Source organism: Phascolarctos cinereus, unplaced genomic scaffold (assembly GCF_003287225.1).
Source record: "Phascolarctos cinereus isolate Bilbo 61053 unplaced genomic scaffold, phaCin_HiC Scaffold_726;HRSCAF=1367, whole genome shotgun sequence".
NCBI lineage: Eukaryota > Metazoa > Chordata > Mammalia > Diprotodontia > Phascolarctidae > Phascolarctos > Phascolarctos cinereus.
In genome coordinates this window covers 302,821,983-302,848,001 of record NW_027556098.1, presented here as the reverse complement: position 1 = coordinate 302,848,001, position 26,019 = coordinate 302,821,983, and the positions used below count along the sequence as shown (strand labels likewise).

Sequence of the window (26,019 nt, the reverse complement as noted above, 5' to 3'; positions counted from 1 at the left end):
AGTTTCGTAAGAGACAACAAAGCTAAGAACAAAGGTAAAGGCAGTGGAAAGGAGAAACTGGGTATAAGAGACATGGTAGAAAACACTATGGTGAATTGATCAGAGCAATGGGCTGAGAGTCAGGAGATCTGGGTCCTGTTCCAGACTCCAACGACTAAACCAAATAATTTAATCTTCCTGTGCCTCACTTTAATCTATGAACAGTGTTGCACTAGGGGATTCCTCATGTATGATCCACTTCTAAAAATCTGTGATACTGTTTCTTCCTTATGATGGTAGAATTGGTAAGATTTGTTGAATGATTAAGCAAGAAGTAGAACATGCTTTGCGGTTTGCACCCTGGATGACTTCAAGGGTTGTGGTGACATTAACAGAGAAAGGGACTGAATCCAGAAAAGCTAAGTACTTTGGGTTTTATGGTCCCAACAATTATTGGCAGTCAAGACTTTACTTGACAATTCAACCTACTTAATGAAAAACGTGAAGAAACGTCGTTAATGTCGAAATAAAATAGGGAGAGAAGCCACATTGTATCAGAGGGCATTTTCTAGTTGCATTTTTATTCAGAATACCTGAGAGAATCTAGGAGGAGGTTAACCTTTGGATCTCAGTTATTTTTGAAGTATGATGCTTGAATAATCTCATTTCATAAATCCCATTGAAGAACATTACCTTGTAAATGTCTCATGAAGCAGAAGAATCACAGGGACGTTTGAAATGTGAAATGCCTTTGGTCTCATTGGGCTTTCTCTTTATCCTTTACCTTGTCCCACTTATTATTTTGTCTCAGGCCCCTCTTGAGCTTTTAAACTGCCAATTAGGCCAAATGATGACGACTATGGTGGTTTTGAGATCAAATGTCTGGGGAGGATTATGTCGAAACTATCAAAAAAGCCATTTAACTTGTGGCTTAAACTGGATCTTTCCTTGGGTCTCAAGAGGCAAATGGTAAGTGTGTCAACTCATTGCTTAGCCAGATGTGATCCATCTGACCTTTGGCCTGAATCCAACTCATTTGGGTTAGGTTGGGTTTTCAGTATTACCCAGAACCCCTGAGAAGGTGATGTGATCACAATTTCAGCCAGCAAAGGGGACAGAGAAGTGAAAGATTTGGATAGGACCCAGGGGGAAAACCTTGTGATAATTCTATTAATCATTGATGAAAACTTACTTAGGGTGAAAGCACATTCCAAAGCCATACAGTAAGGACATGTCTGTATTTTTAAATCTGTCTCTACAGAGATTTGAAAAAAAAAAAGAGAGAGTAAGGGATTTTTAAAAAAAGATGACAAGTGCTTTTCAATTGTGTTCATTACCCAGAGATCTTCAGGAATGTAGTGTTTTATGAGATCAAATGAGAAAATATTTTTTCAAGCACTTAGCTCAGTATGTGGCACATAGTAGGCAATATACAAGTGTTGAGTACCATAATTACTAGCATTATTAAAATGAATGGATGTTTTATTCACATATAATGTTCATTGTCTAATACACTAGTATTTGTTCTTAGGATTTTTCTTACTATTCAGTAGTGAGAGTAGGCTGGCCTAAAGAAATGCTGGCACCTTTTTGCTGTATATACAGTCATTGCACTAGGGCTTGCTCTCTAGCCCTTCTCCTAAGCTGTCTACCTTTTGACCTGCTCACCAATACACTGACTACAGGCTCCTCAGGGGATGAATATGGCAGCTAGGTTCAAGGGTCTATCAGCTACTTGTTGGCTGCTCTGGTAAAGGGATTGAATGAGAAAGGGGGTAAGTCTACCAGTTAAAATTATAATTTTTCAGTTACCTTTGAATTTCTGTTATTTATGTTGTTTGTCTTTCGTGAGTCTTTCATTGAACTCAACCTATATTTATTGAGTACCTACTAAATGCAAAAGACATTGTCCTTGGATGCAACTGAGGATACAACAGTGAATAATGAAGAACTGATTACTGAAGAGAGAAACTGAGACATTTGGTTCAACGCAAAAAATGCCCACAATATGCAAGTTACTATGCTGAGTACCGAGTATTAAAAAAAATTAGAAAGAATACATCTTTGCTTTGGAGAGCCTTGTAGTCTTTGGGGTGGAGAAAGGCATTCATGGTGGTAGTGGGTGGTATGTGTTACATAAGATAGTTGAATGAAGAAGCAATACAAGATAGAATGTGAAAGGTCAATGGAGAGATGCAGCAGTTTTAGGAATGTTTGAAGACAGGCTTCATTTGCTTCAGCAGGGACTATCAGTGGGGAGTGGAGATCCAGAGAGAGTTGGCACCTGTTTTGGCCCAAAATGGAAGACAAGGATTTCAGCAGTCAAAGATAATGGAGGAAATGTGTTTCAGACACAAGAGACAGCTTGTATGAATGCATAGAGGAAGAAGAATGTAAGACGTGGTTGGACAATAACTAGCATTTTAGTTTGGCTAGAGTGTAGAGAATATGAAGAGGAGTGCTAAGAATAAACCCTGCAAGGAAGATTCAAACTAGATGCTGGAAAAGAGAATTGTATCAGTCCAAAACACTCAGGCAGAGGGGGAATTACAGATAAGGAATATATCCGAGATCCCTTTAACCACTGTTTTCAGGGCCCACAGGTAAGGGCAGAGGTGTATCCTTGAGCTTCTACTAACTTCCCACTATTCGTAGGTTACCACTTAGTGTGCCTAAAGTCAGTAATCTGGCCTTCTAAGCTGACAAGGCTCTTAACCTTTGTCAAAGGCCTCAGTGGGTGTGGATCCCCACCTGTATGGGAAATGTCCTACCTATCTAATCTGCCATATGTTACTCGCACTCCTTCCCTGGGCTGAACCAAACACCTAAATTGTGTGTGTGTGTGTGTGTTTTTGTCTTTCTAGGTATAACAACAATCTTAAGATAAAAAATAAAATAAAATTAAGTGATATGTGGACAGCAAGCTGTGTAGATGAAGTGGGTGAAGGGAATACCAATACTATGAAGTCATTTGTTTTAGGATGGCCTATTGTCAACTTCGTTGCCACTTTCAGGTAAGAACTAAAATGTGACCCTGATGATTGTGTTATTTCTATTCTTTTTCCTTTAGGGACTTGCTTTTTGCTGCTCAGCTATAGCATTCACAAAGGGTTCACAGAGTAGAGAAGTAATGCTCACTCTATTTGGCTTCAGAAGAGAAAATCAGAGTCAATTTTGTGGGGTGGCAAATTTTGGCTATAATGTAGGAAAATAATAATTTCCTAACAACTAGAACTGTCCAAAGTGGAATGAGCTGCCATTGGAGATAGTGAGGCCCCTGCTCAGTTACTCACAAGTTTAGAGGCTGTCTACTCCAGCCTTCTCATTTTACAGAGGAGGAAATGAGACCCATGGAGATGAAGTGACTTGTCCAAGGTCACATAGGCAACAAGCAGCAGAAGTGGGATTTGAATCCAGGTCCTCTGCCTACAGAGATAGTGCTCTCTCTGCTGTACCATGTTATCCATCTCCATGTACTCTTTGTCAAGAATAGTGCCTTTTGCCCATGGTGGGAACTAGAGGTATGACTACTTATTTAAGCTTTTATGGATAGGATTTATGTCTCAGCAAAGAATTTGACTGTGTGCCCCATAAGATATCTTCTTCTGAATATTCCACAATTTTAAGAAACTTTTCCTTATTTGTCCCCAAAGGATGGCCCCAGGTAGAGAGCACAGATCATCAGGATGCCTGAATGGGTGCCTGGGGGAAGAGAATCTTTTGATAATGGGACACTAGGGTAGAGTACCATATGTGAGTAGAAAGAGAGAAGGATGTCTGGCTTCAAACACATCACACTCACTAGCTGTGTGACTCTGGGCAAATCACTTAACCCCAACTGCCTCATCATAATAAAGGGGGAGGGCAGCTAGATGGCGCAGTGGATAGAGCACCGGCCCTGGATTCAGGAAGACCTGAGTTCAAATCTGGCCTCAGACACTTGACACTTACTAGCTGTGCGAGCCTGCGCAAGTCACTTCACCCCATTGCCTCGCCCAAAGAAAAAAAAAAAGAGGGAATGATGAACATCTATATAAGAAGAAAGTGGGGGTATTTGTGACAGTGACAGTTCCATCCTCAGAAATCAGCAACAGAAGCCCAATAACCACTTGTCAGGGATGTATAGAAAAGATTCCTTCATTTGGTAGAATACTCTATACCTAGAATTCTTTCACATTTTATAGGAGAGAGTAAAATGTAAACTAGCAAATAGTATCCAATTTGATTTCCATGGAAAACTCTAATAGCATTAGATTATGGTTTCAACCTGAGTCCATATCAATTAAACTCTTTGAGGTTCCTGAAGACACTGATAAGGGCTTATATTTTCCCATATGAGTTTTTTCATTAATGTGTTTGAAGAACTGACAAAATAGCATTTCTCAGTCAACCTTGTTATATATAGGTTCCCACAAGTGTAGACTTTACTTTTGGTGAGGTCATGAATAATGGTCCTTCAGGGGTGGACCACACAGAGCGATTTAATAGAGGGATACGTGGTGGGAATGAGTAAGTTGTAACTTATTACCAATGGAATTGGGGAAAACATAAAAAATAAACATAAGAGATGTGTGACCCAAAAGGAGGATGGATGTTGGTCATGAAGTGAGAGTAAGGCTAACTGATGGGCAATCTGCGTGCTGCATTGGTACCCCCATGTGATAACGAGATACCTAGAATCAGTCCCTGCATCACATTTGGTTCTTCTTCAGTGCAGAATGTCTATGAGGACAAGAGGTCAATGAGCTGTGCTCCTATCCTGTGGATAGTATGCCCTCATTGATGAAGTCATAGAATCATTAAAACATTTGTAATGGTCAGATGGACAGTTAAGTGGCACGGTGGATAGAGTGCCAGGCCTGGATTCTGTAAGACACATCTATGTGAATTCAAATTGGGCCTCAGACACATTAGCTGTGTGACCCTGGGCAACCCTTGTTCTTCATCTATAAAATGAGCTGGAGGAGAAATGACAAACCACTCTGATATCTTTGCCAAGAAAACGCTAAATGGGGTCCAAAGAATCAAACACAACTCAAATGACTGAACAATGATAGTGGTCAGGTGATTAATATTACTATAAAGTAATACTCAAATACTGCTATGAAGACATATCAGAATGGCTCAAAGCAATAAATGTGTTGTTAAAATTACAAAACCCTGCCATTTCACTTATGCCATAGAATAGCAGTAGGGCACCAGATGGTTAGACTAGGTGGTTAAATGGTCTGATGTGGTATCTCCAGCCCTTGTCACAGAAAACCAGAGTTGTGACTGTTGTGCAGAAGGGTAGAGAATTATGCCTCAGGACTGAGTCATAAGTTGTAGTGGGGATAGATAGGAATTCCATCTGTAACATCTCTGACCAAGTGATTATCCAGCCTCTATTTGAATACTTTCATTGATGGGGAACTCACTATTTCACAAGGCACTCCATTTCTATTATTGAACAGTTCTAATTTTTAAGAAGCTCTTCCCTAGATTCAACTGTAAGCTTCCTCCCCTCATCTCCTAATGATTTGTCCTAGTTCTTTGAGGCCACGTTAAGTACAAGAAGTCCTAGTTATCTGAATCCTCCCAGAAAAGATGAGTTTCCATTCAAATATCCCTCCACCTTTACACTAGCTCTGTCTCATCTTCATCAGTCAGTATTAAGTAGCTGATGGTGCTGGGCTGTTCTTAAAGAGAATGATTTGAATGTCAAAGTATTAAGGGAGGCCTTGGGGAAATTGATGAAGAAATGGAATATTTGCAACAGGAACTTTCTATATGACTGTAATGTAAAAGTCAAATGTAAAATGGTTGTATACTGCTGTCTTAAAATTTTATTGGAAAAATTATGCCCCCATAAAGTCAGCATTTGATTCATTCTGATTATTAGTGAAGAGGCTTAATTATAACCCACATTTTGTTTAAAAAAAACAAAAAACAACTTATTTTCATAATTGTTGGTTTCATTTTTCAATATGAAGTCCCAGTGGAACTTTTTCCCCAATATTTAGTCCCCATTGTAAGTAAATTCACTTTTAGAAGCCTCTTCTGGTACTAATCACACTTAGACAATGACATTCTGTATAATGGGAAGTCTATTTCCTGCATTTCTTGTTAACCCACTTAGTGTTTCAGAAATCCCTCTCTCCTCCAATTCAGAATTTAGATCTTGAAAAATGATCAGCTGTTAAGAACTTGTCTGTTAATTAACTTGCCTCCTCGCTGACAGCATTTCCCTTGACTGTTTACTGCTCATTTAACTACCACTTTGACCCTAACTGCCCAAAGCTGTGCCAAACCACCAAAGAGTATTCGGTATGCCCTCCCAAAAACCATCTGTGTGGGATCTGCTAACCTCTGAGGCCCTTCTGACAAAAATTCCAACTAATAAATCAGGAAATTAATTAAATCAATGAAATCAACTATTTTTCAAAGTTTATTTGGAAAAAAATAATGTTATTATTTCTCTTAAGGTGAAAGTGATTGCAAAAAAAGCTTAAAGTGAAGAATTAGCTGCATAAATCTATGGTGTCTTTAATAATTCCATACAATTATTTTCACTAGGGAGAAAAAGGTTGAGGAAGCCTCTTGTTTTATACAGTGCTGGCAAGACAATGAAATCTGAACTGGATTCTCTTTCACAGTGAAAGGAGGGGAACATTGACATGAACAGTGGAAAATCGTGGATGATCTCCCAGCTAGGGCTTCTGGGAAATTCTGTCATCCATTTCAAGGTTATGGGGTTGCACCAGGGCTTTGCTCTTGACCCAATAGGTCAAAGCATTCATTGACTGGGTGTCAGGGAATATAAATGAGTAATGACAAATTTTTAAAAAATTGTATAAAATGAATAATATTAATTGAGTAAAGGTACATTGGGATTTCTTTTCAAGTAAAGAAATTTGTGAATCTGACTTAACTTTTTGACTGAGGTCTTGTCTAATGAATACTAAGACTTGACCTAAAGGCTGCATTCATTCCAAGACTGTAAGGAATTATGGAAGAAGAAAAGTATATATATGAAGGTTACAAAAGATAGAAAGCTTTATGACAGTCAATCCAAGGAGATTATTTAGAAGAAAACTTGCTAAGCAACACTGATACAAATTATAAGTATTTATTAAAAGCTTTTTCCTGGAAGATGAAAACAATGAGAAGAGTTTCCAGTTCCTCTAAGTGATTTCTCTGTAAACATGAACATCTGATTGAAAGTACCAATGAAACATTGGCATAACCATGAAAGGCTCAACATTTATCAGATTCTTTCATCTTCACCTGTGTCCTCAACATAGGAATGCCTAAGATAGATATTTAGTAAGCAGTAATTTAGCTGCAAGTGTGCACAATGAGAAGACTGTGAGAGTAAATGGACTCAGAGTTTTAAAGATTCTAAGAGTGAACCGCAGGGGATTAATTAGTACAATTGGAGTTGTCAACATTAAACAACAAAAAAGATAACTGGATTTTTTCCCCCAATTACTGTTTGAGTTTTCTATGCAAAGATTTTCATACAAATTTAAAATCTGTTAGTATGCCAGAATCTCCCTATAATACCATTCACTGTGGAACAGAAGCCAGTAAAAGATGGGTCTGTCTTGAATGCTGGATGAGGGGCTCTAAATTTGTCAAAATACCAGATTAATGATAATCATACCTCACATATGTATGGGGCTTTAGAGGTTTTCAAAGCATTTTTTTCATATTTCATGTTATAAAGGGTGTCCTAAAAGTCTTGGTTCATTTGTAAGCCTAAAATTTAAAACTGCATTCAGACTTGTGGGACATGCTATATAATGCAAAATTAGATTTGCAGGCACTGAATTTTAATTCTTTCCTCCAGAACAAGAATTCAGCTGAAGAAGGTTTAGCTCAGGATCACTGTCCATCACTGTATACTTAAAACATTTCAGGGGATTTTATTGACATGGTTATTCTAACAGTGTAGATCATTACTCATGCATACTTTCCTATTCTACAGGACTCTTGCCCATGAAGTCTTCCTATAAGTCACTGAACATTTCTTGGTTATTGGTGCAATACTTAGGCTGTCCATCTGTTAATTCTCACTCTTGCTACGTAACTGACCCACCTCTTTTTCTAGTTATATTTTTCATATTTGATGACATTTTTGCTTCTTTCTATCCATGAGTTGGTAGCATGCTATAGCCTACTTTCCCCCACATATCTTTCCATTGCCCTTTGGGGTATCTGATTGGCCAAATTGGTGTTAAAAGACTTTGCAACCATATACCATGTGCAGAAGGACTTTCTTACTATCAATGATAAAATCATGGCTTGATTCAAATAAATGATCAAATTTACGTGATCTAATCTGGGATATTTTTATAAGGCAACTTTACCCATTGGGGACTCCCTAAATAGGAATTCCTCTCTTTGACACTGGAGTCAGTGATATTTTAGCTTATTTATATTCACTTGTGTGTCAGAATTTACTGACTTGGTAGTGTTTTCAATAGATTGGGGATTATAGATATGTAAAAAGGAACATTTGATTTCATTTGACTTTTGTTTCCATTTTAAAAAAATTATTAATTTCTTTTGATTTATCCCATTTTCTTTGACTACAGCTCTCCAGAACAAAAGGAAAAGTGGCTTTCTCTTCTCCAGAGGTATTTTAACAATATCTTGATTTTGATCAGAAGTTTCATTTTTTGTAACTGGTAATAATAGAATAAAAATTTCCCCCCCAAAGAATACCTTAAACCAGTATATTTTTCTTTGGTGGAAATGGTTAGATGATGACTGTAGGAAGCTATTATCTACATTATAGATGAAGGATAATAATGTACAGTTAATTTAGGGCCTCAGTTTACATACATACATACATAAGCTTTCTTGGGAGAATGTGGACTTTTTAGAGAGAAACAATTGCCTAAGATCTCTTTCCCCTTGTTGCCCACTAATGAGTTGAAATGTCTGCTATATTCTCATTATTAAGATTCATTATTATCCTGAAGCAAAATTTAATGATTTTCCACAAAAACCTGGCACTCTACTTTTTTACTTCCAAATCAAGTTAAATCACTCTTATCCCTACTCTCAAGGAGCTTACAGTCTATTTTTGTTCCCTTACTTACTTTAACATAGTTGTTGTCATAGACATGCCTGTTCTCTCCAGAAAGTGATGCCTAAGAATTATTCTGCTGGAGAGTTACAGAATACAAAAATGTAAATTATGGCATTCCTTCTTACTTACCAATATCCAAGGGGATGCAAGTGGGAATAGAGAATATCACAGAAGTCTGGGAGAGTGGGAAACACAGAACATAAATCAGAACTGATTCCCTAAGATGTGTTTTTCAGGCTTCAGGACTATAGGTTTCACTTGATCACAACCATGCCTTCTCTTGATCAAGATTGCCCATTTGTTCATTTTTCCCTGGTCTGTGTTTATGCCTTCAGATTTCCCATTTTCTCTTTGGCCTTATGATTGATTTGTCTTCTTAATAACATTAATGTTTCTATAAATGTGAAAAAGTAAATAGTTTAATTAAAAATACACCATTACCCAAATCCATTTGATTTACTGCTGTGTATATTTGTGTTTGCATTTGATTAGATATATTGACATAGAGAAGGAGAAAAACCATCCAAAGAGCATTCCTCTTAAAATCTTTCCAAAGGATATTGGTAATTGTGCTTATGTAAGTCAATCAATTTAATTCTAAGTCATAGGATATGAAAGAACACAAGAAACATTAGGGGTTGGGAGAAGAAGGGAGAAGATATTCAAAAACTACTATGTGAGTAGAAACCTCTCTCTATGTATGTAAGATGCAAATTTTACATTCAGGGGCATGCGGAGTAGTGAGAAATTCATGTTAATTCCAATCTTTGACATCTTTAGCGAGTATATTTCAGAATATCCAAGGAAATACTTATCATATGTCTCTCTCCTCCTCTCTTCCTCCCTCTGGCCTGAATGCTTCACCGGCCTCTTTGAGAAGCAGCTGCAGGGTCATATTGTTGCACTGACTAAAGAAAGTCATTTCCCTAAAGAGGTATTTCCTCTTAATAATAAACAATCTCCATTTTCTGAACTGTCATTTCTTAAACAGAGGCATTTCAGTTTGTAAAAAGATCAGACTTCATTCTATGGAGTGGAAGAATAGCAACCCCCCTCCCAAACCACACCCCCCATGAGTGGACTACACAAGCTTGATTTTTAAGACAGCAGCATATTTCCATCCTCCTTCTCCCCTCCCCCACCAAAGGATACTTTTCTCTTATATTGGCCAAACTAGGAGAGTTTCAAGTCTCCATCATTGTGTGTAATTCAGTGTTCTAGAATTGTGGTGTGATGGCAAAGATGTTATCAATGGGCAAAGATAAAAAAACTTCATTTTCTGAAATTTTAAAAATGACACGGTGGTCTCTCATAGGCTACAGCAGATCTAGATCACTGGGAACAGTGCTGTTTTTATGTGAAAAAAAATGTATAGTGCAAAACAGTCATGTTCTAGCCCAAAGCAAAAGTTTCGCAAATATTCTGACCTATTCCTGAGTGCCAGATGCCACTGCTTCAAAGAAATGCTTGATTGTTTTAATGGTATGGGAACTCAGTGATCTCCTGTGGCATATTCCTCTCTTGTCTTCCTCCTTTGCTTTAGTTGCAGTGAAAATTGGTTACTTTAAAAGTTTTTGTGGAAGATCACTTGGTTCTTTCTTTTAAAAGAGTGTGTGTTTGTGTGTGTGTGTGTGTGTGTGTGTGTGTGTGTGTGAGATAGGGAGGATCAAAGCATAACCTTAGAAGAGGACAGTAATGTCAAAATGGCTATATGTGAAGTCTCAAAAAAAAATTTAATTTGGTCTTAGGCCCAAAAAGAATTCCTGGAAGAGCTTAAAAAAGATTGCATAAAGCAAATTAGAGAAGTAGAAGAAAAATTGGAAATAGATGAGACTAATGCAAGAAAATCATGAAAAAAGAGTCCATAGCATGGGAAAAGATATATAAAAACTTACCAGGGAAAATATCTCCCTAAAAAATAGAATTGGCCAAATGGAAGTTCACTGAAGGAAATAATCCCTTAAAAATTAGAATCAAGCAAGCGGAAACTAGTGACTCTATGAAATGTCAAGATGTGATAAAATAAAATCAAAAAAGTGAAAAAAAAATAGAAGAAAATGTGAAATTTCTCATTGGAAAAACAACTGACCTAGAAAATAGATTCAGGAGGGGTAATATAAGAATTATTGGACTACCTAAAAGCCATGATTTTAAAAAAGGCCCAGACAGCATATTTCAAGAAATTATCAAAGAAAACTGCCCTGAGATATTAGAACCAGGGGCAAAATAGAAATTGGAAGAATCCACTGATCACAGCTTGAAAGAGATCTCAAAATCAAAACTCCCAGGAACATCATAGCCACATTCCAGAGCTCACAGATCAAGAAGAAAGTGTTGCAAGCAGCCAAAAAGAAACAATTCAAATATCATGGAGCTACAATCAGATTTACACAGGATTTAGTAACTTCCACATTAAAAAACTGGAGGGCTTTGAATATGATATACCAGAAAGCAAAGGAGTAAGTATTACAACCAAGAATCATTTACCCAGCCAAATTGAATATAATCTTTCAGGGGAAAAAGTGGATATTTAACAAAACAGAGGACTTTCAAGTATTTCTAATTAAAAGACCAAAGCTGAATAAAAAATTTGACCTCCAAATATAAGACCCAAGGAAAACATAAAAATGTAAAAAAGAAACAAGAGAAAACATAAGAAATTAAATGAGGTCAAACTGTTTATATTTCTGTGTTGCAGGATAATATTTATAATTCTTAATAACTTTATTACTTTAAGAGTAGTTAGAAGGAATATGTGTAGACAGAAGGTGTGGATATAAGGTGACTTCGATGGGATGATACCAAGAAAAACAAAATAAAGGAATGAGAAAGAAAATTGCATTGAAAGGAGAGGGAGATTGAATAGGGTAAATTATGCCACATAAAAGAGGCATGAAAGAGCTATAATAATGGTGGAACAGATGGGAGGGTGGGCAAAGTTTAGACCTTACTGTCATCAAAATTGACTTAAAGAGGGAATACTGTACACACTTCATTGGTAGTATCTTGCCCTACAAGGAAATAAAAAGGGACAGGATAATAGAAAGGGAAGGAGGGACTGATAAAAGAGAAGATAGATTGGGGAAGATGGTGATCAGAAGTAAAACACTTGTGAGGAGGGAAAAGGTTGGGAGAGTAAGAGAGAAGGGGGATAGTAAAGGTAAAAATAATATAGAAGAAAATTCACAGTTAATTATCATAACTATAAATGTTAATGGGATGAACACACCCATAAAATGGAAATGGATAGCAAGAATGGATTAAAAACCAGAATCCTATGATGTGATGTTTACTAGAAACATATTTGAAGCAGAGAGATACAGAGAGGGTAAAGGTAAGGGGCTGGAACAGAATTTATTATGCTTCAGCTAAAGCAAAGAAAGCAGGGGCAGCAATCATGATCTCAGATGAAACAAAAGCAAAAAAGAGATCTAATTAAAACAGATAAGGAAGGAAACTATATCTTGCTGAAAAGTACCACAGACAATGAAGTCACACCAATACTAAACATAAATGTACCAAATGATAACAGCATCTAAATTTCTGAAGGAGAACTTGAATATGTTACAGGAGGAAATAGATAATAAAGTTGTACTAGTGTGGGACCTCAACTTTCTCCTCTCAGAACTAGATAAAACTAACCTCCAAAAAAATAAGCAAGAGAGAAATTGAAGAGGTAAATAAAATTCTGGAAAAGTTAGATATGATAGATCTCTGAAGAAAACTGAATGGGAATGGAAAGGAATATACCTTTTTCTCAGCAGTACATGGCACCTACACAATCAATAATTTCATTAAAGAAAATGACAGCAATGCTACTACATAGCAGAATCTATGGAATGCAGCCACAGTGGTACTTAGGGAGAAAGTTATGTGTCTAATTACTTTCACTGGTAAAATAGAGGGAAAAAATAGATTGGTGAATTGGGCATGCAACTAACAAAACCAGAAAAAGAACAAATTAATATCCAATTAAACACCAAATTGGAAATCCTGACAATCAAGGAGAGATTAATAAAATTGAAAGTAAGAAAACCATTGAACTAATAAATAAAACTAGAAGCTGGTTTTAAGAAAAAAAACAGTAAAATAGAAAAACCATTAGGTAATTGGATTTAAAAAAGGAAAGGAGAAAATCAATTACTAGTATCAAAAATGAAAGGGTTGGATTCACTACCAGTGAAAAGGAAATTAAGACAACTGCAAGGAGCTATTTTGCCAAATTATATGCCATTTAATTGGACAATCTAAATGAAATGACTGAATATCTAAAAAAAAAAAACATAAATTACCCAGAGTAACAGAAAAGGAAATAGAATACTTAAATAACCCAGTCATAGAAAAACAAATTGAACAAGCCGTCAGTGAACTTCCTAAGAAAAAGTCCCCAGGACCAGATGGATTCACAAGAAAATTCTACCAAACATTTAAAGCACAATTAATCCCAATACTATGTAAACTATTTGGAAAAATAGGCAAAGAAGGAGTCTTACCAAATTCCTTTTATGACACACAAGAAAAAAGAGGTGGTCTGGCCATACCAGATCTCAAACTGTATTATAAAGCAGTAATTATCAAAACAATCTGGTACTGGCTGAGAAACAGAGTGGTGGATCATTGGAATAGATTAGGTACAAATTATATTATAGTAGATAAACCCAAAGATACAAGCTTTTGGAAGAAAAACTCATTATTTAACAGAAACTGCTGGGAAAACTGAAAAATGGTATGGCTGAAACTAGGTATAGACCAACATTTCACTGTCTGCCAAGATAAGGTAAAAATACTACATGATTTACACAAAGAGTGATACCATAAGCAAATTTAGAAAGCTTGGAGTGGTTTATCTGTCAGATTTGTGGGTAAGGAAGAATTTAGGATCAAAGAAAATATAGAGAGAATTGCAAAATATGAAAGATAATTTTTAATTTTATAATTTTCATGTATTAAATTATTATATAAATTATTAAAATTATAAAATGTTAAAGTTTTTGCATAAACCAAACCAATGTAACCAAAATTATAAGGAAAGCCGCAAACTGAGGAAAAAAATTTGCAACAAGTATCTCTGATAAAGGCCTCATTTCTCAAATATGTAGAGAACTGAGGCAAATTTATAAAAATAAAAAGTCATCCCCCAATTGATAAATGGTCAGATAATATGAGCAGGCAGTTTTCAAATCAAAGCTATCTATAGTCATATGAAAAAAATGCTCTAAATCACTATTGATTAGAGAAATGTAAATTAAAGCAACTCTGACATATGACCTTATACCTATCAGGTTGGCTAACATGACAAAAAAGGAAAGTGATGGATAGTGGGGGGGATGTGGGAAAATTTGGACACTAATGCACCATTGGTGGAGTTCTGAATTGATCCAACCATTCTGGACAGCAATTTGGAACTATGCCCAAATGGCTATAAAACTGCATATCCTTTGATTCAGCAATAACATACCTATGTCTGTATCTCAGAGACATCCAAAAAAAAAGGAAAAGGACCACGTACACAAAAATTTTCATAACAGCTCCTTTTGTGGTAGCTAAGAATTGGAAATCAAAGGGATGCCCATCAATTGGGAAATGGATAAAGAAGCTGTATTGTGTGATTGTGATGGAATATTATTGTGTTATAAGAAATGACAAGCAGGATGATTTCAGAAAAACCAGGAAAGACTTACATAAACTGATGCAAAGTCAAGTGAACAGAACCAAGAAAACCTTGTATACACTAACAGCAATATTATTCAATGAAAAACTCTGACTTGGGGCTATTCTCAGGACAATCCCAAAGGACTAATGATGAAGCATACTATCCACTTCCAGAGAAAGAACTGATACTGTTTGAATACAAACTGAAGCATGCTATTTTTCACTTTTTTGCATTTTTTAAAATTTTATTTGAGTCTTGTACAAAATGACTAATATGGAAATGTTTTACATAATTACATGTGTAGAACTTACATCTGATTGATCACCATCTCAGGGAAGGAGGAGGGGAGAGAGAGAGAAAAGGTTAGAATTTGGAACTCAAAAGTTTAAATAAAAATGTTAAAAAAAATTAACTAAATTTGGCTCTCCTTGGCTATCTCTGAGGCTGCTGTCAATGGGCTTCTGAAAGGCATGTTTCTGAGATTGGTCACCCCCAAAACAGAACTATGGGTGTGAATGGGAGAAACAGGTATTGATTGACACCAAGAGGAATGCATTAGCAAGACCTTCAGTCTTAACCATCTTGGCTGTGGGTCCCCTGAATTATGACCATCCCAGTAATCAGTTCAGTTGAAGTTGTGACAAAATGGAAAACCGCATCAAGAATTTTTAAAAATTGACGGAATTAACAGTGTGTTTAAGTGACTTCTCCAGGGTTACATAGCTAAGTAAGTGGCTGAGGTCAGATCTGAGCTTAGATACTTCTTATTCCAGGGCTGGTGCTCTATCCACTGCACCACCTAGCTGCCGCATGTTTCCTTTTTCAGACTGTTCATTTTCTACATACTTATATGATCTTGGGAAAGTCATTTTTTATGATTGCATTTCAGTGTAATTGTTTTCCTTTCTAATCCCTGTTATTTTACTTTATGCATTTGAAAACATCATTCTGAGAAGGGGTCTATGACACAGAAAATGTTAAGATGGTTCAAGCCTTAGTGATCTTTTAAGACCACTTCTAGCTCTAAATCTTAAGACAATTATGTGATAAAAGGGTTTTTTAAAAAGTACCTTTATTCACAAAACAATTACACCTATTCAGAGGACAAAAATATTTAGAGCAAATAATATACCTACAACTTACAAAAACCTACAGTATTAAAAAAAATCGTAGATTATGAAAGGGACCTTAAAAGCAGAGCTAGAAGTATCAGAAGCAGGACTTGAACTCAGGTTTTCCTTGTTTACTACGTTCAGCCCCTTATCCACTAAATATCTGGTAGTCAAATGGTTAAATTGTAGACTCACAGACCAGTGTTTCCAAATGATCTTTTTCCCCCTAACAATTCATTTATGTTTTTAAAGCATACTCTAACTTAATCTTCCCATTTAAATACCTTATGTTGTTTAAACTTTGTCTTCCATGGGATATAAGAGATGAAGTGCTAATGACTGATTTTGTCAGGCAGTGTCATAGCAAACCTCCATGATAATTATAACAATAATATTTATATAACACTTCATAATAATTACATAACACTTTGAGATTTGCGAAACAAATATTTTATCCTCATGACAACTCTGAGAGTTAGATGTTCTAATTATTCCCATTTTAGAGATGAAGTAATTGAAGCAGCCAGAGATTAAGTGACTTACTTACCTGTTCAGGTAATAAGTGTCTGAGACCAGATTTCAACTCAAGTCTTTTTAACTTTAAGACCAATGCTATTTCTTTCTTGGTATAGTACCAAGGGCAATTAGGTGGCATGGTGGATAAAGTGCTGGGTCTGGAGTCAGAAAGACTCATCTTCTTGAGTTCAAATGTGGCCTCAGACACTTACTAGCTATGTGACCCTTGGCAAATCACTTAACCCTGTTTGCCTCAGTTTTCTCATCTGTAAAATGAGCTGGAGAAGGAAATGGTAAACCATGCCAGTGTCTTTGCCAAGAAAAATCCAAATGGGGTCACGAAGAGTGAGACATGACTGAAACGACACAACAACAGTAGTACCATAATCTGGGACGGAAAGACTTAGTCCTGTGATTTCATCGGTGTAGACAACTCAGTCAAGTTCCCTCCACTGACTGGCCTGGGCCACTCAGAAATTACTTACCTACAGTCACATACCTATCACCAGCGGGTAAGATTTGAACCCTGCTCTCACTGGCTTGAAGACTGGCCTTCCATCCTGTCTCATGTTGCCTCTCACAATAAATACTATTCCACTTTAATAGTGTCTTCTAGAATCCAGAGAACCTTGTCCATATGTCCCATCTTTTCTAACCCCTTTGGTTTCTAATCCTTTTCCCGTATTTTTGGCAGAATTATGCTGAATTGAAGTAAAGAAATAACTCCCTTTGCCAAGGTCATACTAAGTCTATGACAAGGCCAGAAGTAGAGCTTCCCTTTCCAAATGTTTTGTCCTCTGATTGCTAGACGACATCTGTTAGTATTGAGTTTTCTTTACTTTTTCCCCGGTCCTCAGTTTTAAATGTGAACAAGCTTGGTATTGCTAAGACACAAAACAAGTCTTACATAGCCAGTTCTTAATCATGCATGCCAGTGGATGATGTGATTAATTGGCAAGGGTAGGGTTGGTTTTTTGTTTGTTTGTTTGAATTTGTGCTGGGCTTTGAAATGTGTGCTTCATACTTAAATTTGGATGTGGTTAGATTCCTTCCTGAGATTCTTACCTCATGAAAGAAAACAATATAGCTGTGCCATGAAAGCTCAGCTCACTCAGGAGGGAAATGAAAAGCTGTCTAGCTTTTCTCAACCTTAGCACAGCTCCCTGAGCTCTTTCTTGCTGCCTAAATTTCTTTTTCATGTGACTGCCTTGAGGAGGCAGCCATAATTTCTCTCTCAAACTACTCTGTCTGCGTTTCACACCTTCTCTGTTTTAGGGGAGATAAATGTTTTCACCTGTGTGGGTGGTGTCAAACTCAAATAGAAATAGGGGCCATTATATAAGCCTCCCTGCTGGCTGCAAATTGACTTAGAAAACACATATTAACTTTACCTATGTTCTATTGTATTTTTATTCATTTTGTTAAATATTTCCCAATTACATTTTAATCTGGTTTGGGCTTTACTTGGTGAAAAGTAATGTCAAAGTATTTTTGTCATATACTCTGTTTATAATGATGTCAGTGACTTCGAAAACAAGTTTCGCCCTGAAAATGTGGAATGAACAAATGCTGACTATAATTGGTTTATCTTCTTTAAAATCCTTCATCCGCATGGTCTTTTTTGTTATTTTTCTTTCTCTTCTGCAGTCCAAAACAATAACAATCACGAATTCTGATACAGTGAATAATGTCATCACCACGGCCCTGTCAATGCTAGGGATAAATGTAAGTTACTTAGGTTTTCTCATGGTTAAGTGTCATTCTGATGGGGTTTTCTCATTGTTAAGTGTCATTCTGATGCCTGTCTGTGTAGGATCTCTAAATCTACCCAGAGCACAACCTCATTATCAAGCAGCTCATTATTTGGTGCAAATTCAGGTCAAATTACTCTTTAAAACAGAAAACTAAAAAAAAGCTGAAATATCAGGATTATTCTATAACTTGAGTATTGATTTAGTCACTGATATTAGTGTTACAAAAAGATCAGAGATTTAGAGTTGTCAGAGACCTCAGAAGTCAGAGGTCATCTTACCCAACAACCCTCCCCAATTTAGAGGTGAAGAAATTAAGCAGTTAACTGACTTGTCCAAAGTCACATGAGCAGTTAGGGGATTCTAATGAATATTTAAATATAAATTGTAGTCTAATGGAACTGAATTAAAACTAGGGCTTGCTAATAAAATTATGCCTTCCTTATTCTATATATTTCATATTTTGTAATATAACATTGTCTAATTTGAGAGTCTCAATATTGTTCCAGTATACTTAGGTCCCATGAATCTTGCTTTCATGCCCATTTTCCAGACTGGGAAATTTAAATGGAATAGTAAATGAAGAGGACTGTTTCACATAGAATTCAGATTATTTTTACATTCTGAATCCTTTACTCTAGCCAGTAAACATTTTACTGTGTACATGTTCATAGTAGTGGAATTTATTTTTTGCCTCAAGTTGGAACAACCTATGTCTAATAAATTTGTTTTAGCATCCTGACATTTTAAAGTATGCCTTGAGTTTGTTAGGTCAGGTGTTTTGAGAGTTTGTATCCAGGGAAGTGTGAAAAATGTGACATCTCTGGCAATGTGGGCAGGCCATTCTTTCTCTTACAATCCACCCCACGCCTCCCCTTCTGGCCTACTGCCATCTGGATCTTCTGTGAGAGTTCAATCAAGACAGCATTTCCCTCCAGATTTCTTTGTTTCCTCCCACAGAGACTTCTTCCTTAGGGGATTGTGCTTTTTTCAGCTTCAGAAAAACAGGGAGCTTTCTCCTGACTTTCACAATTCCAGATATGTTTCTGGAATGCTCAGTCCTTTCCTGACACAGACCAGTACTCACCAGCTTTGTATCAAAAAAGCATCCCAAAACTTTATCACAGCGTACGGTTGGGCAATAGAGTGACCATTTGCAAGGTGGGGAAGGGGGACAGAATAAGCATTTATATAGCATTTAGTGCCTGTCAGGCACTGGGCTTTACAAGTATTACCTCATTTGATCCTCACAACAACCCTCAGAGATATTACACCCATTTTGCAGTTGAGGAAACCAAGGCAGACAGAGGTTAAACTGCCTGCCCAGGGTCACACAGCAATTAAGTATCTAAGGTTGGATTTGAACTCAGGTCCTCCTGATTCCAGCCCCAACACTATCCAGTGTCCAGTGTAGCTGCCTTTGCCACTTGGATGAACTGGCCCAGCAAAAACGAAGGCATAAACAAGAGAGAATATAAGCAAGTTCTATAAAAGGAGTTTTAGAAAACAGTCCACGTATTTGACTGTTCCCTCAGAAGCCAGCCTATCCCAGAAGAAACCTTTGGACACACCACTAAGCACAGCCAGACCAGTCGGTGCTGTACGGACAGCTCAGCCTTGCCGTCCTTCCTTTGGCCTGGACTCTGGGGAAACACCGTGAAACATTTGCCATTCTGGTGGTTGACAGGCTCAAGCTCTTTACATTGTCCTGGTGCTCTGCCTCATGAGTCACCATCACTCAGCCACTCTCTGATCACAGTGGTTGTTGTGAGCCCAGACTCCAACATTAAGTGGTCAGAGCCCACATTGGCTTTTCAGTGATGGGCACAGATCTTGAACCAAAGAAAAAATGGGATGTTCTTAAGAGCAGGAGCTCCTTCAGGGATGGCTATTCAACCCAGCTGTTCCCATGATGACACCAGATGACTGCTCTGCTGATTACTACTGCTTTGGGCTTAATGCTAAGAAACATTTCTGCAAAACCTACAAGGGAAATAGACTTCTTCCTTTCCCCTTAGGAATATTCTATAGCTTGTTATTCCCTGTAACATCCCTTCTTAGATATCTTGAACATCTTGGGGGTTGCTTAAAGACAATCATAGCCAGTACAGAGTAAAATAAAAGACTGCTTCTTGTAGGGATGCATTTAAGGAATCTTTCATGGGCTGTAGGGGAAGGGGTGTCAAGTTTGATCTGTTTTTACTAACCTGAGATCACTGAAATGTTGAAGGCTGAAGGAGATGGTTCCCTTTTATTTTAAATTATATCTTAGGTCCCCTTATATTTTCCAGAGATATTGATTAACTTTGAACACTCCCTGGGACAGCACTCAGCACTGATCAGCTGTGAGACCCCAGGCATGCCAATGCACACACATAAAGAGAAAAAGTTCAGTTGTCTGCCTTTTGGCTTTAAGTCCTAGCATATAAAAGCTATCTTGACATTTTTAACCAAATTTTTACAGTGCAGTATAATTTAGGGTCAGAGGACTTGGGTCCGGATCTCACCTTTGTCACTCTCCACTGTGTAACTTTGGACCTCAGTGTCCTTATCTGTAAAAATGAGGGGCAGCTATAGTCAATAGAGTGCTGGGTTTAGAGTCAGGAAGACTCATTTTCTTGTCTTCAAATCTGGTCTGAAGTTAATGTCTGTGTGACCTTGGGCAAGTCACTCAACCCTGCTTGCCTCAGTTTCCTCATCTATAAAATGAGCTGGAGAAGGAAATGGCAAACCACTCTAGTATCTTGGCCAAGAAAACCCCAAATGGGGTCATGGAGAGTTGAACTGAACAGGTGGAAGCCTGATTCTGGAGGACTTTAAATGCCAAGCTGACAATCTCAGATATTATCCCAGGTAATAAGGGGCTGCTGAAAACTTTTTAGTAGGGGGATGTGATATTCAAAATTGTGCTTTAGGAATATCTACTTAGGGGCTATGTGGAGGATGGTTTGGAAAAGGAAGAAAATGAAAAAAGGGATACTAACTAGATGCAATCACAGTAATTCAGGTGAGTGGAGAGGAGGGCCTGCATTGGCATAGAGGCTGTGTGAATAAAGAGAAGGGGGGAAGAAGACAAGTATTTTACTATATACCTACTGTGTACTTAGTACCTTACAAATATTATCTCATTTGATCCTCACAATAACTCTATGAGGATGGTACTATTACTGTCCCCCATTTTACAGATGAAAAACTGAGGCTGAAGAGGTTAAGTGACTTGCCCAAGGTCACACAGCTAGTAAGAGTCTGAGGCCAGATTTGAACTCAGGTCTCTCTGACTCTCAGTCCAGCTGTACCACCTGGGTACAGTGATGAGAAATGTTGTAGAGGGAGGGTCAATGAGACCTGACAACTAACTGCCTAGTAAAAGGAGAGGGAAAGTGACTCCACAATTGGTAAAGCAAATGATTGGAACAAAGGGAATTCCATTAAAAAGAAATGGGAATGTTTGTAGGAAGATTTCTGAACACCTCCCAATGTTTTAATTGTGGTATTTTCCTAGAAAACACACACCTAGTACCTAGCTCTTAAGTATGAAATGGAGTTGATATTCTACTTCTCTGTAATGAATTAGCAAATGAAAATAAATTCTTTCAGTTTAATTCAGCAAACTGTTATTAAGCACCTCGTATATACAAGATTGTTTATTAAGTACGAGTATATAAGATAGCTTATTAAGCACCTAGTACACACAAGACAACTTCTTAAGCACCTAGTATATACAAGATACCGTGCTTTGGGCTTTGATCTAAATGGACATCCGTACCACCCTGTACACTTTCCTGTTTCTGGCTCCTCAACAACTTCTATTTTGAAGAGAAATATTTGAGAAGTTTTTCAGGTGGAGGTGACTAGATATTTCAGTGCTGAAGAAGAAAAGAGGAGTTGGAAAGTTATCATGACTAGAAAAGTCACAGAAAGCTTTCTTACAGCAGAGCCCAATCCTCCTTCCCTCTTCTGTCTCCTTAATATATATACAGCACAAAAGCCAGTATCCTGTTTAATAGAAAGGGAATGAGAAGCAACATAATGCAATGAAAAGAGACTGAAATTGGAGTCATGAGTCTTGGGTTGCAATTCCTCTCTGCCACCCACTAGCTCAGGCAAAGTCCTTCAGCTTTCTGGCATTGTTTCCTAATCTAGAAATGGGGTTGTGCTAGATGACATCTAGGGCCCCTCCAGCCCTAAATCTGTGATCCTACGGCTGCTAGTTTGACCAAGACCTAAGGAAGCCCTTCCGGAAGATGTTTATCATCACAACCAGATGAAAAAAAGTATCATCATTGTGAGCTCTTTGCTGAGACATTGAAGAGCCTCTAGTAATAACTAACATTTCTGAAATGCTTTGCACTTAGAAAGTAGTTTCCATATATTCTACTATTTGAATATCATCATGCCCTGTGAGGTAATTGTGCACATATTTTATCCTCATTTTATAGATGAGGAAATGGAAGCTTAGAGAGGCTAAAGAGCTTATTCAGAATTCCTTGGCTAATAAGTAGTAGGGCCAGAATCTGAACCTACGTCTTCTGACTCTGACTCATGTGTCCATTCCTTTATATTATATTGCTTTCTTATACAAACCGCATCATTCTAATCACACTTATTTATTTGTAACTAATCTTCAGTGTCCAGGTCGACAACCATTTGCTTAGGTTGTGAGGGGAGGAATTGGTTCTCACCCACCAATGTAGATTTTAGAAAATAATAGAATGAGAAGGCCACATATTGAACTGTACATCAGGATGTTCTGTTTTATTCTCTGAAATAACGCCAACTGGGAGACGTAGGATGAGGCAGTTAATGCGTTTTCCTCATCTGTAAGAGAAGGGGGGAGGAAGGGAGAGTATTCCAGGGTCCCTTCCAGCTGTGGCATTCAATGGTTGATTCCTCTCGGATTGCTTGAAGGCGTGAGCTCTCCTGATGTGTTTAAAGTATAATTGTTTGGACAGAAATTTTACTTACTTAGAAATTCTTTATAACACACTTATTAGATTAAAGCAAGTCTCTCCTAATGTTGTTTCTTCTACCCTTTCTCTTGTATTCATTTCTATATATGAAGAGCTCTAACTGGTGTGAAATGAAGAGTAAGGCACTAAGTCTTGCAACAGGCTGGTTGCAAAAACCATTGTGATTAGTTTGAAGGAAAAAAAATAACATTTGATATATTATGATCTCCTTCAACAATCTGATGAGTTTCTTTTCTCATTTGTTCTTTTTTTCCTTGGCTCAAGTGATCAATTTTTTTCACATGAAAAGAATCAAACTATTTAATTTGAGGATGGAGGCTGTTCACTCATATATGGTTTCCAGGAATCACAATTCTGTTTTTTCTGCCACTACATAAAATGACAGGATTTTATTAGGGGTATATCTTTCTATTTGCAATAAATTTAAACTAAAGTTTTACCACTGAGATGCATAAAGAATATACTTGAAGTTTTGATGTCTTTTCGTGTGAAATAAGTTAACGTTCTCCATGACCAAAAGAAGGATTTCTAGTAAATAGAGTTCTGGACTTCAGTTCAGGATATAGACTGAGTTCAAATCCTATCTCAATCACCTATTAGCTTATGTGGCCCTGGAGAAGTCACTTCTAAACTTCAGATTCCTCATCTATAAAATGGAAATGATCATAGTACCTACTTACTAAATAGTTGTGAGGATCAAGACAATCTGTGTAAAGTGCTTTGCCAACATTAAAATGCTATATGAATTATGACAATGATGATGGTGATGATGATGAAATGTATGAGAACAAGGCTATGGTTTTCAATGGGAAGTGAAGGGGGAAAAAAAAAATCAAAACCAAACTATGAACCATCTTGCCAAAGTCTAATCTATCTGAGAGAATTTTCTGCTGTAAAATACTTTTAAGATGATCCCACAGAAGATATGCCAGGGAGGGTTATCTCTCCCCAAAATGAGACTTCTAGAATCTATTGTTTTCTATTAATGAAAGTGATTGTGCAAGTGGATGGCTTTGCTTTCCCTGTTTAGAATTGCTGTGCTCTAGATTCAAGATTTTTTTCTGCTCTCTCTTTAGGATTTTGCTTAGCTGAAATCCCAAACACACCCCTTCTATGCCATCATCTCAACGCTAGTTGCCCAGCTGCTACCAGCAGCAGGGTTAATGCACTTTATAAAGCCGTCACCCCTGTCTGTCACAGCACTAAATGAATGGTGCTTGTGGTTTTCCCAGTGGTATGACAGATATTTATTGTAGGGTCAAACAGAGCCCACATCAAAGATTTTCTGAGAACACTGAGGAACCAACAAAGGCCAAGATCCCAAAGAGGAGGCCTTTCTCTTGGAAATGAGAAGGAACATGGAAAAGTGTTCCAAATCACTAATAAAATGAGAGATAGAAAGGAAATTCACGATGAGGTTCTACCTCACACCAATAAATTGAAAAAACATAATAAAAAATGGGAACAGTCCACGTTTGAGGGGCCGTGGAAAGACAGGAATATGAAGACACTATTTGTAGTACTATAAATTGTTCCATCTGTTTTGGAGAACAATTTGGAATAATGCAGCAAAGACCATTAAGCTAGACCTTTTGGTTTAACTGTACCAGGAATGGGCACATAATCCAAGGCAGTCAATGGCAGAAAGGAAAGTCAGTACATAGAAAGTGTCCCAAAAGTCTTGGAAGCAAAAAATTCAGAAATAAAATGGATGCTGTTCAGTGGGGGAAAAGTTGAACAAATTGTTACATATGAATATAGTAATACCATCATACTGTAAGGAAGGTCAGATATAAGGAATTCACAAAAACAAGGGAAAACAAATGTCTGTGACCAATCCAGAAAAGCTTGGCATTGCTCATGTAGGAGGTGGAATTCAAACCAACTTTGAGGGATGCTAGAGATTCTAAGAGGTGAAGGAAGAATGCTGTACCAGACTGGCTCTAGAGTGAGAGGACCTGGGTTCAAATCCTGCCCTGGTATTTAGTGCCTTTGTGACCTTGGACAAATCACTTCACCTTCCTGGGTCTGTTTCCTCATCTACAAAATGAAGGGGTTGTGCTACATGGCCTCGAAGGTCTCTCCCAGCCCTAAATCTATGTCCTATGATAGAAGAAGGTTAAAAGACAGAGAACTCTAATGAAGAATCTCTGTTCTGCAAAACAAACAACGAAACATCTTTCACCTGGACAACTGGGAGATTAGGGATGTAGAATGTGGGACATGCTGTCCAGCGCAAGCATTAGGTTCACTGGCTTTGCTTAAATGCTTTTGTGTTGCGTCATTACCAGGAACACTTCAATGGGGCCAGGGAGGAGGGCGAAAGGGAAATAACTGTATAAAAGAAAAAGGCAACAATGAAAGTTTAAGGAGGAAAAAAAACAAAGGAAATGAGTTCCCTGAACTTTGAAGAAATAGTGAAGATATGAAGTCACGGTCTGTGGATTGCATCACAAGAGGGATGGGATTCTCTTAGGGTATGTAATACTGTTTGTAGTTTGATATTTCCCTGGACTCTTCATGGAAAGGGGAGGACATCTGGATCCTTTGGCCCATCTCTGAAGCTCTGGGATGGCTTTCAGCCCCACTGCCTCAGACTACCATCAGTTACAGCATGCCATAGCCAAAATAGATAGTAAAAGACCCTTTGGCAATCACAGAATTGAAAATCTCTAGCACAAACCAAGCAAGAAAACTGCTTTAACTCTTGAAGGGTGTCTGTGCGTTTCATTTCCTAGGGTTCTGCAGAAGATTACCAACTCTGGGTGAACTCTGGGAGAGAAGAAGCTCCGTACCCACTCATTGGTAAGTTTCTGGGAAAATCTAAGCAGGGGGAGGTGTTTCAAAAGGTATTTGAAAGGAAAACCCCCCAACAGAGGGATACTTAGTGCTGATCTTGTTACCTTTGGCCCTTCTCTCCTTTGTCTTATGCTTCCTCAACAAAACAGATGTTTACTTT

General features: G+C 37.6%; 1 protein-coding gene across 1 annotated transcript in view; it reads left to right on the top strand.

Annotated features, from left to right (window-relative positions):
- Positions 1-26,019, top strand: part of ARHGAP20 (Rho GTPase activating protein 20) — a 161,855-nt gene that overhangs the window by 85,718 nt on the left and 50,118 nt on the right. The window contains 5 exon segments of the mRNA XM_020989804.2: positions 2,844-2,993; positions 8,559-8,600; positions 9,551-9,635; positions 17,987-18,064; positions 25,799-25,865. Of these exon segments, the coding sequence (XP_020845463.1) occupies positions 2,844-2,993; positions 8,559-8,600; positions 9,551-9,635; positions 17,987-18,064; positions 25,799-25,865 (422 nt within the window).